We start from the raw sequence: 17,723 nt of genomic DNA, 5'->3' as shown, positions 1-17,723 counted from the left end.
TGAGGAGTTCTTCCCCCAGAGTGAAAAGCTGCCCCCCTTCCCTAAGCAGTAACTCGAGGAAGGCTATTTTGGCAGTGCCCATACAGTGACCCTCTTCTCTCACTTCATCAGCAAAGGCACAAGAAAAGAGAAACACCTGTCAGTCCTTGTCCTTCACATGCTCAGTAGCTTGCAGGAGATGTGGGTTCAGTTTATTATTTTCTCTCTTGACAAATACTCTTGACAAAATGTCTCATCTCAAAGGGCTGCCTATCAAACAGGAAGAAAACAAAGGGATTGTTCTCTGCCTCTGTTCCTCCTTTCCCTGTATTCCTTAGGATTACCAGAGAGTTTACTATTCATGCTTCCAGCACAGTCTGGACGTTTCAGTTGTGGAACAGGGATGAGAGAGGAGATGGAGAGGCCAGGGCTGATCTCTCAGAGAAGTGCTCTCATCATTAGGAATGTTGTCAGGCTCATCCTTCTGGCTCTTCTACACCAGAATCATAGAGTGGCTTGGGTTGGAAGATCATACAGTTGATTTCCTTTAAGAGGTGTTCCTTCTGCACGAGGAGATGAGTTTGCAAGTGTAACACTGAGCTTCTTGAAAGCCATGAAGAGAGAAATCCAAATCAAAAGAGACACTCAAAAGATACATGTTGGTTGCTTGAAAATATGGCTGTCAAAAGAATCCTGAGGGCCTGAGTCATCCCTGCCTGCTGATGCCAGGGGTGAAAGGGGAAAAGGGTGCTGGGCTGAAAATCGGCAAGGGAGAAGCACAAGAGCAGGATCCAGTGATGGAAACTGAAAGGAGGGCTAGAAAGAAAGTTCTCAACATCTCCCTGAGAGTAGTTCAGACAGGAGGAATTTCACTGGCTCCAGGAAATGCTGCTGTATGTCCGTGGCAGTGGGGAGCCTTTGGCTGCCCGAGCAGCATCCACAGCAGCCAGGGAGGCTGACCAGGATGTAACCTGTGTGAGTCGGTGTCGGGAGGCCAGGAAGAACACAGGCTTCCTTGTGCTGTGCGTCATATTTTGGGCTCTCTACAAACCACCTCTTCAGCAGACGCAAACACTCAGAAGTAGATGCAAACTTTCCAGATTCTCTTCTGCTTGTGGTTATCTCCCCGCTGTGGCGTGATGGGGAAGGAACAGGGAGGCTGCAGGGAGATGGGATTGATGGCTGTTTGCTGTGAGTGTTCCTCTGCTGTGAAATGTGTCTGTCCCCTGGATAGTTTTGATTTCTCCTTGCAGATAGCTCAGCTGAACACACAGTTAGTTTGGGACTGCTAATAGAGTACACTGGCTGTCTGGGAGCAGCTGATAAAGTACTCATGCTGGGTTAAGATTTTCCAGAGAAGAGATAACTTTAGCAGATGGCTTGGGCTGAGTCCTTTGGCTTCAGCTTTTTTTATTGATAGATGACAACAGTACACACAACCAAGCTATGGAAAGCTATAAAAAGTGTCCTTCCGTACTCTGCTTTTGGAACAGTTCCTGTGGTGATAGTTTCTCTCCCTGTCTCTTGTGTGACTACAATAGACACCAGTCCTGCTCTTCAGCCATCCTTGTACCTTTTCTGTATTGAGGAGCTCTTTTATCTCCATCATCCTCTTCTCAGCACACCCTGAAGAGATCAAGGCAGCCCTTCCAGACACAGGTTTTCAATCTTTTTTCCTCCCACACAGCTCTCTTTTCCAGTGGATTCATTCAGCCACGTAATGGTTTCCAAAGAATCCATTCTAAATTTCCAATATTTAACATCAGATTTTCTGGTCTTGGAAACAAGAGGCCATTGCCAACCCAAAGTTTAGGGACTGATTGCACAAGCAGACTAACGAGCCATTCTGCAGGACAATAACTCTTGTGAGCCAAGCAGTGGCGAGCAGCTGGCAGGTGAAGAGGAATAACAGGATGATCCTTCCACTTCACTGCCATAAGCAGAAGAGACCCAGAGAGGAGGAGAATCCCCTACTTATGGACAGTCTGAGATGCCCAGCCTGCACTTCCTTTCTGGTCAAGGGTCCACTGTAGCCATGGATTCAGGGTGGGACTTATCCTACCCTGAAGTTTTTGTTTGAATGGGACAGAACACTTGTGTTCCAAAAGCTGCTTTATTTCCCACTGGCTCTAAAAGAAGCCTGACTAAACTTTAGACTTTCTGATTGAGCTGAATCTGGCCAAACACGATAGCATGCTTTACATTCAAGGTGAAGTTCCACCTGAAGCACAACCACTATAATTTGATTAATGTCCTGGTTGAAGGGCAAGGTCACCAGCAAGGCCCAGCTGTGGGGGAATTGCAGCCCTTTTCTTTCTGAGCTGGTTTTAGGACTCAAACCCATGAACTTTCACTCGAAGGTAAATTGGCCAGATAACATAATTCCACAGCAGCCCAGCCCAGCCCAACCTTTTCCTCCCCTCCTCTCAGATGATCAAGTGTTGGCCTTTACGAAATGATAATCAAAGACCACACAAAGAAAACGGCTCATAATTGTCAGGGCGGAGCTTTGCCAGCTCCAGGGAGCTCCTCATGGTGTGTTCTTGTATAGAAACCAAACCAGCAAAGTGCTGTGGAAGGTGTTTGACCACCCCAGCATCTGGTGAGAACTTGAAGCAAATGTTAAGTGGTGCTTTTAGAAAGTCACTGATTTTTGAAGATTGAAATTTTGGGTGGTTTTTAAAAGTCTTTTTCCGCAGCACCTGAGCATTATCATGACTGGTCTGGGAAAAAAGGAAAGTTTTCAATCCTCTAATGAGCATCTTATGAACTTTGGATGATCCCAAGGCAGCCATGCCAAAAATGTGCAGGTGGATACTGAGTTGTTTTTTTCTACAGTGTTGACTTTGAATGAACTGGGCACTTTCATGGTGAAATGGATGTTTAAAGGCACGTTTCTCCTGTTCAGCTAAACTTTGGGGATATTTTATACTCATGCACTGCTTTTTAACAAAGTTCCAGACTAGGTTGCTCCAAGCCCCGTCCAACCTGGCCTTGAGCACTTCCAGGGATGGGGCATCCACAGCTGCTCGGGGCAACTTGTGCCAGTGTTTCGTAGATGCATGAAGTGACCCTTGAAGGACAAGCAGAGGCTGTGGATGCTGCTGGGGGCTTGCCTGATTTCAGCCCAGTTTGAGAGCACTGATTGCTCTCAAGGGCATTTTAGGGTTGATTCTGTTACTTACATTTGTTTAATACAAGTCTCTTAATACACTGCTCCTTCTGGATTGCCTTGTGTGTGCATTTTGCAAACTTGGAGCAACTTCAGCCTTCATTTCCACCAGCTGAAGAGCAGAGATGGAAATGGGGAAGGATGATCTTGAAAACAGTGTTATGCTTTCTTCCAGCAAAGAAGATAAAGTCTGCCCTTGGCAGGGGTTAGGATGGAGTATGGGTGTCACCAGACTGCTCTGAAGCTTTGGTCTTTGCCTCCTTAATTTGCACACGTTTGACTGAGAGGAACAGATGGGTTCTTAAATTTTACCTTCTCACTCTTGCAATCTAAAGAAGGATAGTTTTGTTCCCTACCCTCCTCTTACTGAAGTCACCTCTTATTTTGCCCAGAGAGACTGTGGACTTCTCATCCCTGGAATTGTTCAAGGCCAGGCTGGACAGGGCTCGGAGCAGCCAGATCGAGTGGAAGGTGTCCCTGCCCATGGCAGGGGGTTGGAACTGGATGATCTTTATGGTCCCTTCCAACCCGAACCATTCTGTGGTTCTAGGATTTTCCTGTGGGGTGATTTCACAGGGAGGCACAGATCCACTCTCCCCATTCTCAGGGGGGATGAGTTGAGGGATGCTCAAGTCAGGGATGCTCCAAGGACTTGGAACCAAACTCTTGTCAGTGATTTGTGTCTCATAAACAGGACATTGCAATATGGCACCTAGGGCATATTCTGCTTCTTTGTCAAGTAAAGAACATGAAGAAAGAGGTTTTCTTTTTAAAATTTCTTGCTCCCTCTGGTCCTTTTGAGTTTTCTTTAGTACCAAAGCTTGGGGAGGGGGGGGGAAGGGAAGGAAACCCTCCAGAGGTTTCAGGAAAAAGAGAAAGAATAATTTTTTAATATCTCTCACCAAGTAGAGATAAGGCTGACTGAACCCCTGCTGACAGCAGGCTCTGCTTTCTTTCCACAGTCTCCATTGAAGATATTCGGGATGTGAGGTCAGGCCATAAAACAGAAGGTATGGAAAAATACGCCAAGGATGTCCCAGAGTATCGCTGCTTTTCCATCATCTTCAAAGACCAGCGGAAAAACCTGGACCTCATTGCGAGTTCAGAGGATGATGCCAACCACTGGATCGCCGGCCTTGGGAAAATCATAGCCCACAGCAACTCCATGAACCAGAAACAGAAACTCCAACAGTATCCTTTGCCTTATAAAGTGATTAATCACAGACAAAGATGCACTTGTCTTTCCCTGTGGGTGGGGACAGTAGGCTAACCTCCTTTTTTCCCTGTTGGCCCCGGGCTGGATTTTCATTCTGCACCCAGGCAAGCTCCCTGGTTTCCAATGCTTTTTCCCCGCCCCGTTTTACAATGATACCAGCAAGAGTGGAGTCAGACTTAATGTAGCTCCTTAAGCAAAGAATTCCCTCTTTCATGGAGCTCCAGATAAAACAATCATTATTTTTTTGTGTTCTTCAGGGGTCTGTTTCACTTGCATTGAAGTAAACTCCAGGACAGGCACTTCTTGTCAAGGCATGAAAAGCCCGTACTGTTTACCGTGTTTCTTGGTAATACAAGGAGAGGGAACTGATTCTCCTCTTCTCACTGCCAAATTTACTCCAGGGTAGCTCCACTGATTTGAGTGAAATTACTCCTTATTTGCCTCAGCATGGGAGGAAGTTTTGCCCTGAAAAAAATCTGCAGTTGCTCTGGTGACAATGCAGAGATCAGAAAGGAAAAGGCGTATTGCAGGAAAGGAGGGTGAATTTGTTATGAAATGGAGAGGGGTTGGTTATTGGGTGAAATCCTGGCTCTGCTGAATTCACAGGGAGTTTTCCCTGGGGCTGCATTTCACTCAATAAGTTGCTTTGCAAACAGAGATTTCATGTTTAAAAAGAGAGAATGTCTGTGGGTGCAGTTTTGGATGGATTTTCTTCAGTCCCTATGTGTCTGAGACTCTAACCATGACATCTGAACCTGTTGGCTGATTTCACCCTGATTTGATGGAGCCACAGCAGTTGTAAAATATTAAGTTCCTTTAAGATTCCCAAAGGTAGATAATCAGCTATCAGAGAGGAAAGCTGATAGCACTCCCAGTGAGAGAAGGCTGGGTGGGATTCATGGCTTGTTTGACACCAAACATCAGAGAAGAGGGGGGATGCAAAATCCTCAGCTGGGCAAAATCACAGAGCTGGAGCTCGAGTCTGAGCAGGCACCAGGAAGTCTTGCCCTCAGTTAAGTCTTCACTCCATGTGGGGTCTCTGCTGGGTAGTAATGTACTGATGGAGAAGGAGATGGTGCATAAATGCTGAGCTTTCATCAGGCTTCACTCTTCTGTGGATTCTCTGAAGTCTGAGAAGCACTTTCACAGCCACAGTGCTGTTCACTTAAAGGAATCAGACTCCATTAGTTCTGAAGTGCCTGGGATGTCCTGTTTATCTCCTGCTCTATGAGTGTCTTTTTTGGATGGTTTTTCAAGCTCTGGGCTGTAAGCTCACTCCTCAGCCACCCCACAGTGTGTAGGGGAAAATCTGGGCTACAGAAAGTTGTCCCTGGAGCATATCAAGTTAAATATGTTGCTGAAAAACTTGCCCGTAAGAAGAGACAAGATTGTTAAGGGGGGAAAAATAACAATGACATTTGCAAGGGAAGAAGGCTGTAAATTTCCAGCATGGAAAAGTGCCTTTCTGTCTTTGGAAAGCAGAATTGAAGCTAAATAGGGTGGGTAGGCAAACCATATTTCTGGAAGAGTAATTACTGTGCAGTGCTAGCTTCCAATCTGGGCTTGTCTCAGGCCATTTAACGTAACCTGGAATTACAGAACAGCATGATTTCTCATTTGAAATTTGATGATGTTTAATTAAAGCCTGGGATTTTAAATTTAGTCTGCCTTCACTGGGTTTGCTTGGCAGCGTGGGCTTGCTCAGATCTTCCTTAAACCTCAGGAGTGTTCTCCGCATCTGTGAGCACAGAAGGGGGAAGAGTCAGGAGATGAGAAGTGCTGTGTCCCCTGCCTGTCCCCCATGACTGGAGAAATGCCTTGCAGGGCATCTTTTTCAACCTCTCAAAGCCTTGCAAAACAAGTAAGGAATGTGCAAGGTTTTGAAAAAAAAAAAAAAAGATTGAAAGTAAAAACTCTGCTGGTTTCAGATGGGGCTCATTCAGTTTGGAATGCAATGGAGTTGCCTGTCGTAGAAAGGGACTCGGTTCAGTGTCTTAAGTACTTTTCCAGTCCTATATTCCTACACAGATAAAACTCCCACATGATTGATGAGCCTTTCTGATGTTCTTATACACAGAGTTCTGTTTTAATAAGCCTCAGATTCAACCTTGCAGCAAGCTGGCATAGGTTGTTTAGCAAATATTGCAGGTATGTGTGCAGGGAAGACTTTAGACCAGAAAATACAGAGAACTTTTCATTTGAGCAGGGTGGCAGCGTCTGCTTTGGTTCTGAGGTTTATGTGTGAGCTTTTATTCTGGTCTGAAAGCACTTACCAGAAGTTCTGCAGCATTTCTGCTCTGAGCACATTCATGGGATATCTGCCAGACAGAAACCAAAGAGGGATGACTGAAACTAATAGAAAACTGGTAGCCCTGGAGCTGGCATATCCTTTAAAAACAAGAGGCAGGAGGCAGGCTGTCCCTGGATGTATACAGAAATGGGAGCAGCTCCTTCCTTGTCCATCCAGGCCCACAGAGGGGCATAAGGAAGACCCACAGCCAGGAGTGAAAAATGGTGTTTGTACCAGATGAGAGGATTTCCAGTTGAAGTGCTTAGTTCATCCAGCTCCTCTAAGCTATCCCAAAGCTGAGGGGATCCAGATGGATGGAGAGTTTGGGTATTTTGGGGCCAGAATACTGCTATTTACTGGAACAAGAGGCTGAGACCTCAGTTGTCTGTACTCTCCTTTTTCTCTCTTTGCTGCTTGCCCTTGCAGGGAGAGGACCCACTGTGTGTGCCTGCGCTCTTCCTGGGCTCTCTGATCTCCCTCCTGCATTTCTCAGCCTCCTGGGAAGGGATCTAAGAGAAAAGCATCCTCCATTCACAGGCAGGACCTGGGCATACTCTTTTGCAGGTGCATTTACTGCCCCACATTTTGCCTGCCAGAGAGGACTGTGGGTACATGCATGACCTCTGGGTGCTCATTATCAGAGGAAATTATGCAGACTCTTAAAAAAAAAGTGGGTGTTTTGCAGTGAATAGCACAAAACCAGTAGTTTCTATGCACAAAAGAGTAGTTTTGTCCACCCCTGCTGCTCACCTCTGGCTGTGGCAGACTGCATTTCCTCTTGGCTCACCAGACTTGGGCATTCCTCCTGCCTGTTGTTTTTAGGGAAGGCTGGGAAGGGGACCCGAGGTGCAGGGTCAGGTGTGAGTGGGTGGCACCAGGGTGACAGTCTGAGCAGACCCTCTCTGGAGCAGAGCTGGTGAAGGGGGTGTTCTGCACCCTGGGGTGGGTGTGGTGTGCTCCCAGCACAGCATGCTCTGCCCTTGGGAGCTTCATGACTCAAACTTGATTTTCTGGGACGAATCAGTCCAAGCCAGACCCTGGTTCAGGGCTCTGGAGCGTCCTTGGGAAATGCAGCCTCTCTTTATTTTGGTTTCCATGTCTAAAGAAGGGGAATATTAATATTACCAGGCTAAGACGGATGCAGGGTGAGGTCATTGCTTAGCACCTGCCAAGATTTTTAAAGTCAGAAAGTTCAGCTTTCCATGAGACAAACAATACTCACTAACAATTTATACATATCTCCATCACTAGGAACTATTCCAGTGCAGGGGTAGCTCTGGTGAACAGTTTCAGGATTATGTCTGCAGCCCCTATGGCTGTTAATGCCCTTTTTTGGGGTCATTCTGAAAGGCCCAGTTTAAATGTTACAGCACTAGATGCCTCAGCTGGTATTTGCTAATCCTGAGCTTTACACTGATTAACTGATTCAGATTGGGCATTTTTTTTTAAAGTTTTTCTGGAATGAGCTTGAAGCATTGTTTCCTATGTGACATGGAACGTTATTCTTGGAGATCAAGTTCTTACTTTGATCATTTTTTTTTCCTATTGAAAAGTAGATATTTTTCTGGATGACCTTTCTTATTTGACAGTAAAGCAAATTAGGCAGTTAGTTCAGTGATGGAAGAAGCATGGGGTTTTTTGGTGTTTAAAACTGCAGTGTGTCTTAACTGTCTAACATGATTTTCCCAAGAGGCTGAAAGAAATTGGGAGACCCAGCTCAAATTATCAGAAAAGATCATTCTTACTGCAGTTACTCTGGATCCATGGATATACTAAAGTGATTAAAACTCAAGCTCTTATGAAATATTGTCACACTACAACACAGTAACAGACCCCGTGCATTTCATCAGGGGAAACCAAGAACCCACAAAGTTTGGTTTGATTCTGCTCACAGCCAAGTTCTTAGGATATACAGGTAGAAATGCCTAAAAATATGCTGAAGGTGAGTTCAAAAATTATTATTGATACTTCTTTTGGGGCTCAGTGTTCACTGGGATACACTGAATTTTGAACAAATCCATGACAATCAATTTACCGAGCTCCTCTTGGGAGCTCTTTTCATTCTTTCCTTCATCCCCTTTTCACCATCTGGAGCAGAATGTACTTTCTGCCATAAAAGAGAAGTCAAACTGTTTCTGGCTGCGGCCACAAACTCCTACAGGGTAAAGAGAGCTCCTCCAGCCTTGGCCAGATGGTGAAAAGCTTCACCCGGGTCATGATCAGTTGTATCACAGCTCATTTTCCTTCTGCCGAGGCACCACTGTGCTCTGTGGGAGCAGAAGGTGAGGTGGTGTCAGCTGCTCAGTGGGCCCACGCTGATTTACAGCAGCTGGAGAGCTGGCTCAGAGCCTTTAGAAGAGGATTTCCTCCTTGCCACGTGCAGCAGAAGGTATTTAGGTGTTTAGGCTAGGCACTGACCTGGAAAGATTTCCTTACATCCCCCTGCAGCTGGATTCACACCTGCCTGCGGAAAGCTGACAAAAACAAAGACAACAAGATGAGCCTGAAAGAGCTCAAAGACTTCCTGAAAGAAGTGAACATTGAGGTGGATGACTACCATGCCAAGAAGATTTTCCAGGTAATGGGAGCAAGCAGAAAAAGGGTTTGCTGTTGGCTGAGGTCAAGATCTCCCACAGCTTTCAGCTTGGGTTGGAGACGTCACCTAAAGTGAACTCCTGGCTTCTTTTCTTGTACCAAAGAAGGACATTCAGGTTTTGGTGCTCAGTAGTTTATTGCTCAGAATAATTGATTCCCACCAAGTTAGGCCAGCACAATGCTTTTGATGAGGGTGTGTTAAGGTCTTTCTTCATAATTGATGCCTAATTTTGCCACGATGAAGAAAATGAAATACAAACATGGATAAGGCAAGAAAAAGGGAAACAAAGTTCAGTTCCCAGGGGTTTCAGGAGTTTTGTGTGCCATAACTGTATGGCAATGCCTGTGTCTGGCTGAAATTTGTTTGGTTACAACTGTGGTACCAGATCCTCAGCTTCCCAGAGGAGCTGGGTGCCAAGTGACAGGTATAAACAACAAAAAAAGAAGTGCAAAATAAGAGAAAAACCTTTCCAGATTCATGATAGATACATAACATTGCACCCAAGCCTGGACTAGTCTGATTGATTTAATACTCCCAGGGCATATATAATCTGGTCAGGGATGTACACTCCTAAATTCTCAAGATTCAGCTTGCTGGCTGAGCCTATCAAAAGATAAGAAAGGGATGAAAATTTCTCAGTTGTTAAGGTTTTGGTTGTCCGCTAGAGAATCCATCCTGCTGAGGTGAGATAAAACATCTGGATAATTTCCAAATTTCCATCCTGTCTCAAGCAGAATTTGAATTAATGGGTGTGCAGTTTTAGAAATGTTTTTTTCTGATTAGTGGTAAACATGTGGGTGGTTTTGGGCACTGGGCAGGAGTTCTCCTGCTCCTCCCTGTGAGCAGGCAGCTTTCCCCCAAAGGAGGTCCAAGTTTCCTAACCCTTGCTTTATATACATCTCACTGGTAACTCTGCAAGAATTGGAGGGAAGGTCATCAGCAGATCTTAAAGAATTTCAGCTTGCACAATATTCCAGTTGTACTGCTCACTCTGGCTGGTGTATCCCATCCTTTATTCCCTGCCCAGGAAGATCCTGGAGGAATGGAAATAAGGCTGAGAATCCACTGATTGAGTTGTATGTTTCCATTGGAAGCACTTGCCAACACTTCCCTTGCAGTCTGTGCAGGTGAAGCCAGTAGGGACCAGGGTGTGAATGTCCTCATCCTAAAGGATCTCACATATAGGAGATGAATCACTCCTACATCTTCACACATCAACAACAACCTGAAAAAAATCATCCTTGGTTTGCTTTTTTTTTTAAATTTTTTTTAACTTTAATTTTTTATTTTAGAGGCACAGTCTCCTCTCATTTAATGGACCCTCCTCTGCTCTCACAATAGTTACAAGGGACCTCTAGGAGAGGAAACTTGATGAAATGAATCCTTTTTGCATAAAGACTCCAAGTAATTGCTAAACCTTGATTCAACCCATCGAAATGCAGAGAGTTAGTTGAAGTACCATCATTAGGCAAGTAATTGTTAAGTTTCCTGTATAGCCACTGGAAAGAGAGGTTCTTTGGAGGTTAATTCAGATCTTTTGAGCACTGATTTGCCTCCAGGAAGGGTCTGTCTTGCTCCTAAAGCAATTACATTTTCAGTTTGCATCCTGCCTCAGCCTAGATGGACTGGGGCATTACAGCCTATTAAAGGGTGATCTTTTAGTCTCAGTGAGTTTTTCTTCATTTAGTCACAGGAAGGAAGGGCTCAAGAGGGGGCTGCAGGGCACCTTCTCACATTATTCTTGCCTTTCATCACATGACTCTGTGTCCACATCTAGGTTTGAGACACCTGAGTACAACGTTTGCAATGCAACCAGAAGTTATGCAAAGCTCCTCTCATTGCTCACTTCATTTCAACTTGAATATTCATTCTGGAGCATCAGAAGGGTGTTTTTGCTGGCAGGCCGAGGGTCATTCAGGACCCATGGCTTGTGATACAAACATGGTATTTTGGGTTGATTCTCTTTCTGATTTGGACCTCTTGTAGTCAAAGCAGAAGGAACCCACTTTTATACCGTGCATCTGATCTGTCCTGGAGTTTGGTGCCAGCACTGTTGTCCTGTTTTCATCACAGCCTTTAATGGCAACTAATGAATAAATGTCCCGAGGCACACCACTGAAAATGCCAGTTTTCTAGAAGAAGTATCTTGTCATTTTCCCTGTCATGTCTTAAAGAAAAGAACGTTTGTAATTCAGGAGATCCCTGCCGTCTCCACCAGCTGCTGTCCCTCTTTATATTCCTTTTGCAATTGCTAAGCATCATGCTAGGCTTAGTTTGAGGGATCTGCCAGAGCCACAGCACAGGATCATAGACATGGAAGGCAGCAAGGAAAAGGCAGTTCCTGGACTCTCAAACCTGATTTGGAGGTGTTTGTAGTACTGAGCATGTCACAGGTTGTCCCATCCCTGATTTGAGCCTATAGCTTCTACCCAGCAGATTCTGAAGTCAGAACAAGTTGAACTCTTTTTTTCTGTCACTTCAGTTTGTGAAATGCTGGGTATCATGATAATGTTCTTTGGTTTTATAGGTGCTCCATAAATAGATAGTAAAGGATTTGCAGGGGATGAAAGTCCCTCATTATCATCTTGGGGCACTGCCAAAGCCACCAAGACCATCACTGAGATCACTGGCATAGCTAGGTTGAGATTAGTGTGGTGACTGGTTAAACTAAGACATGCATTTTCATCATAAAAGCCAGGAAAACAGCTCTATCTGTCACAGGGGATCAAAGACGGAAAGCAATTTAATTCCTCTGGTTTGACAAGTTGAAGAATTCTGCTAGGAACAAACAACAAATTTAGTATCAGGATTTGCCACAGGAAAAAAAAAAAGTTTCTGATGAAAAATAGAACCTGGGAGTATTTTAAATAAGCTGGAAAAACTTATTATTGGAAAAGCTGCTGTCCTGTAGGGAGACATTAACATGCATATCTCAAGCTCCTAATCTTTCATGGTCAATCAAGTCCTTGGCTGTGGTGCTCTGTCAGAGATGGTATCTACTGGAAAAGTTCAAACCCCAGAGGAAGCTGGAGAATCTGAATTACAGTTCCTTGAGAAGATTATATCTGATTGGAAATCTGGGGGGATTTTGTTACTTGGCAGGTGTTGGATGAGAATGGAAGATTTCCATGGAGAGGTGGATTTTTTCATATCTAAACATGCACATGTTTAGCGGTTGTGGGGTTTTCAAGTTGGTTTTGATGCCATCTTTGCAAACAGCACCACTGTGAGTCGTGATGGCCTCTTGGGGTCTGAGCCACTAAGGTCAAGGGGAGGGTTTTTTTCACTTTACCTACTGGATTTTTGGCTATACTCTCTATCATTATTTAAGAGAGTTAATTGCTTCCCTTTATTCCTCCTGAGATCAAGACTTACATTTCTTTTGACCCTTGATCTGTGCTTAGATTATTTTGAGCTGTCCTGACTGAAGCGCTCCAAGTGATGGAACCCAAGGGTGGTGCTTTTGAGCACACTGATAATCTATAAATACAAATAACTGTAACTGTTTCTTGACTATTGGCCTTGTCAAAGAGAACCTTTGTCATTGACCAAGTGCTCCTCACTCACTGGCCAGTAACTCTTTGCAATTATTTTGTGTTCTGCGTTGTGTAGCCCTGGTGCAGATTACGGCTGGCCTATGCCAGAAGGAAAGAAGGTTTTCACTCCTTCTCCCCTCTACGTTTACAGCACTGTGACAAGTCCAAAACAGAGGCTCTGGAGGATGATGAGATAGAGGAATTTTACAAGATACTGACAGAGAGGAAGGAAATAGACAGCATCTTCCAAATGTACTCAGACCCAGAAGGGTTCATGTCCTGCCAGAACTTGGTGAGGTTTCTCTATGAGATGCAGCAGGAAGAAGATGCTGTTGTTGCTGCCCCTGCCTTAATTCAGAGATATGAGCCCAATGAAAGAGGTAGGTTGAAAACCCTGGCTGGTTTGCTTCAAAATCTTGCTTTTTTGATGAATTATGAATTGCGTTGCTGCTGCTTTTTCCTGCAGTCCTGTGTATTATTTTCTCCCCACAGCTGCTTCTACAACACCTCTCTCCTAGGGGAACATTAGCTGCTCAAGGAGAGGCTGGGAAATCTCTCTCTTCAGTTTTTTTTGGGTGCACTAGCAGGAGAGGGGTTGATACAGGTTTGACTACAGGATGATGAAAATCCTGAGGGAAAGACTCAGATGGGTTATTCAAATGCCAAGACCTCATGTGGCTTTCCAAAGTTGAGAGTGTAGCAATATTTGTGTTCTCCAGAAGCTGGAGTGGAGGCAGATGTTCTTGATGGTGGGCACCTGTAAAGCCATCTGGTGATGAGATATCTGAGTAGAGGCCAAGGAGGTGACAGCTGTTTAGGAGGGCAGTCCCAGACCTGTCTGTCTGCTCAGAATGTAGGTGAACCATCAGTCTGGAGCACCTTGGAGGATGTGTTCAAGCAACCAGCTCAGGATCATGGGCTGGTTTTCCACTCTCCTGGTATTCCTTTAGGAGAAGTACAAGGTTTTGCAACTGTCAGGCTTTAGGATTAGACTGAGATCTAGCTCGTTCCTTTAAAATGGGGAGTAATTTTGTATTTCCTCTTTCCAAATCATGTATTTCATTGGGTAATCTAGACAGGATTTATCTGGCTGTGTTTAGACATCCGACAGCTTCTCTGGGTTGGCATAAAGAAACATTGAAATGCTCAAACAGAGATTTTTATGCTCTAAATCTCCAGAGAGAGATGAGGTAAGGTCTGTCTTTGACACTTTTAAGATGTTATCAAGGACAGTAAGTGTCAAAAAAGCCACACTTGCAAAGGGGCTTTAAAAGCGTTTTCAGGCAGCTGAAGGTGTCATCCTTGTCTGGAGAACATCAATGTCTTTGCTATTACTGAATGCCTGGGGAGCACATTCTGCCTCTGAGATCCCCTGGAGAGCAGAGGCACCGTGGTGAAGGTGATGGCCCGACCTGGTGGCGTCACATTTTCAGTGTGGGGTTTTCTGTCTGTTTACCTGGCAGCCAAGAGGGGCAACGCCATGACCAAGGATGGTTTCCTGATGTACCTGCTGTCGGATGAGGGGAACATATTCAACCCCTCCCACAGGAAAGTTTACCAGGACATGACCCAACCTCTCAGTCACTACCTGGTGTCATCCTCACACAACACCTATCTCATGGAAGACCAGATCACAGGGCCAAGCAGCACAGAGGCCTATATCAGGTAAAGAATGTGTGTTTTTGTGTTTGTGTGTGTTTGTGAGGTTAACCTCTTTCTTTCAGAAGACATAAGTGTCTGTGCTGATGGATGCAAGAGATCAAGAAGCAGTCTCTCACCAGACCAGGTAAAGTAGGCTGGCCCATGTTTCCAGGGTGAGCTGTTTCCAAACCAGGTTGGCTGTGCCCTCCTTTTTGCATCTCTTTGACCTGGGTCTCATCTGGTGTCCACCTGAGTGTAAGATGTACAATCACTACATTTGGAAGCAGTATAAAATATCTGCAGTCACAAGGAGGCTGGATTGCAGCCCTCTGGCACGGTGTTTTCAAAGCATGATGCTGAGGGGTTGTTGCATTCCCCAAAACATGGCATGAGAGGGTGCAACAAGATGCAAAGATCCCTGGGATAGAGCTGCAGGTCTGTATAGGGACTGGAAGGAGCCAAAATGATGCATAGTGTCATGGTGCTTATGCTCTGTACTGCCTTTTGGGAGAGGCCCATGGCAGGGACTGTCCCCACAACCATGCTGGGGTTTATTTTGGAGAGTCCTAGTTGGAGCAGTCAAAACAAAGAGATGGGGTGTGAGCTGATGGAGCAGGATGAGTGATCAGGTAACTTACACCTGGTCCCTTTTTAGCATCTCAGATATTCCCAGAGCACCCCTGCACAGAGCATTAGGAGTTGCCTATGTCTGCCTTTAACAGAGACTGATGTCTCATGGCCAGATGGGTGCAGTGACCTTTCAGTAACTTGTGCACCCACCTTACATTACTCCTTGTTTTTATCAGGTGAGACAGTGTTTCCTTATGAGCCAGTCAAGGACTGCAATTCTGTCTTTGTTTATGACTTACCTTTTCTCAGGAGCAATGACTGTCTAGAGTCACAAGGTCAAAAGTGTAGAGAGTGAAATTTGGCACAAGTTACTTCTCAGTAGCACTTTGAATTCATCTTACAGAGTCTTAAAATTATAGATGTATGTTTTCCTTGTTAAAAAAAAAAAATCCCATGATTCTGGAACAGGTTTCCCAGAGATGCTGTCGATGCTCCATCCCTGGAAATGTTCAAGTCCAGATTGGATGGGGCTCTGAGCAACCTGGTCTAGTGGAAGGTGTCCCTGCCCGTGGCAGGGATTTGGAACTGGATGATCTTTAAGGTCCCTTCCAACGCAACCCATTCTCTGATTCTGTGAATCTATTGCAATGAGTTAAAGGAGTTGTGTAATCTGAAATGTTTAGGGAATTACTGTAAAAGACAGAAGACCAGCTCCTAGGCAGATGGGGTGGGGAGGGGAATCTACATTAGAAAATAAATTGAAATGGAAGTATGGATATGTAGAGGTGGGAATTTCACGTGGAAATTCAATCTGTAGACTCGGTTTGGGAAACTGGCCCTCAGCAGTCTCCCCAGCTGTGGTGGAGTTCCCATAGCTGCCTCCCTCCCTCCCTCCCAGCTCTGAGGACTCACCTCTCATGTCAATGTCAGATCTAGATGAAGAAATCACGTCGTCCAAGCTTTGTGACCTGGCTTCTAAGGCTGACTGTCATTCTTCCACTGCAGCCACTCTTGATTTTCTCTTCTTCACCATCTTTGGGGAAAGACTTGGGGCACAGTCTTGAGTGTCCTTTCTCTTCTGGCACTCACTGTGTCTTATTCTTTGGATAATTCTGCCTTGGACTTTCACTACCTTATTTCTCAGATCCTTCTGTGCTTTCCTTGCTTAACCTTGAGCTCTCTTTGCTGACGCTGATTTCACCTGATCCCATCCTTTATCTGCTTTCCTGTTTTTCCAAGCTCCATTCTTCTCCCTTGCTCCCTGAACTTCCTGCCAGTCTTCCCAGGCAGCACCTGTGCCTGATGGGCCCTCAGCTGGAGATGGAGCAGAAGGTGTAGAATCCAACCAGGTCCCTTCTTTGTTTCCAGAGCCCTCACCAAAGGCTGCCGCTGTGTGGAGCTGGATTGCTGGGATGGCCCCAACTCAGAGCCCGTCATTTATCACGGCTACACTCTCACCTCCAAGATCCTCTTCAGCGATGTCATTAAGGCCATCAAGAATTATGCATTCAAAGTAAGGACCAGGGACCCTTTCTCATGTTACACAACCCAGGACTGACAGTAGATCTCTTCCCTCCCAGCAGGGAGCAGAAGCAATGAGAAGGCTTCACCTTAGCGTTTCTTGTGGGGACAAGAGGTGTCCTTCTGTCCAAGCATTCATGCTCTGCTTCCTGCAAAAATCCATTCCTGGGAGTTGCTGGACAGGGAGAGCACCATCTGAGGATGAGTTTGAACCTGTGCCAGCACAGCTGCATCCTGGACCCCACTGCAATGACACTGATGCCCAGTATCTTGAGCATACTTGGTGGAAAATGCCAACAAGCCCATGATTTATGTGGCTTTGATGTCTCAGGATTCGTTTCTAGTTTAGAGGAACCCATGTGCACGCTTTGGGTGTGAAGGACTATTTCTATTCTGATTTAAAAGGAATGAGCAGGTCAGGAGTCTTGTATGGCAGCAGCCTTCAGAAAACCTTAGGTCTGTCTGGACTCACTGGACTTTGTGCTGTTTTCCTTCAGTGCCCTTGGGAGCTGGTGTCAAGTTTCCTTTTGGGCCACAAAGAAGTGACAATGACAATAACAGCAATGCCTTCATCACACAAAATGACCTGGGGGGCACAGGGAACCAGATCAGGCCTATGCAGGAATGGAGGAAGGATTAAAATCACTTAAGGGTTCGACCAAACCCTGTGATTTCAAAGCCCCCTTCCCAGTCCTTCCTCTGAAGGTGGGTAGGAAGGTGCTCTGACCCACAGTGCAAGTGGAGAATGGAGGCACAGGGAGTGCCCCAGAAAGTCTGTGAGAGGCATCCTGACCCATCCTGGTGCCCTCTCAACTGGATCATCATCTCTGGAAGGCATCAGCACAGATCTGAGTAACTGCTGCACAGTTAAATTTGTCCATTTTTAACAAATCCTTGCTTTAGGAGAGTATCAGATCCTACTCTTGACACACTCATTCCCAGAGAAAACAGCACTGGGGTTCATACCAATTGCTCCAGACTGGTGAAACTGCAGAGTTCACTGATGGTGTGTGTTGCTCTCTTCTTCCAGACCTCACCATACCCCGTCATCATCTCCCTGGAGAACCACTGCAGCGTGGACCAGCAGAAGGTCATGGCTCAGCACATGACCACCATCCTGCAGGACATGCTCTTGGTTGCCCCAGTTGATGGAAACAAATCCCAGTTCCCCTCCCCAGAGGTAAGCAAGGCCCTTCTGCCTT

The 17,723-nt window shown here is 45.5% G+C and overlaps 1 protein-coding gene across 2 annotated transcripts in view; it reads left to right on the top strand.

Moving 5' to 3' along the window:
• PLCD1 (phospholipase C delta 1) overlaps positions 1 to 17,723 on the top strand; it is a 50,754-nt gene that overhangs the window by 19,856 nt on the left and 13,175 nt on the right. For both annotated transcript variants that reach the window (XM_069006315.1, XM_069006314.1), the window contains exons 3-8: positions 4,114 to 4,342; positions 9,106 to 9,235; positions 12,941 to 13,169; positions 14,253 to 14,454; positions 16,369 to 16,513; positions 17,552 to 17,701. In XM_069006315.1, the coding sequence (XP_068862416.1) occupies positions 4,114 to 4,342; positions 9,106 to 9,235; positions 12,941 to 13,169; positions 14,253 to 14,454; positions 16,369 to 16,513; positions 17,552 to 17,701 (1,085 nt within the window). The remainder of the gene's footprint in view (positions 1 to 4,113; positions 4,343 to 9,105; positions 9,236 to 12,940; positions 13,170 to 14,252; positions 14,455 to 16,368; positions 16,514 to 17,551; positions 17,702 to 17,723) is intronic.

The sequence above is a fragment of the Aphelocoma coerulescens genome, chromosome 2 (assembly GCF_041296385.1).
Source record: "Aphelocoma coerulescens isolate FSJ_1873_10779 chromosome 2, UR_Acoe_1.0, whole genome shotgun sequence".
In the NCBI taxonomy this organism is placed as follows: Eukaryota; Metazoa; Chordata; class Aves; order Passeriformes; family Corvidae; genus Aphelocoma; species Aphelocoma coerulescens.
Note: the sequence above shows the minus strand (reverse complement) of the source record. Positions and strands in the feature narration are given on the sequence as shown.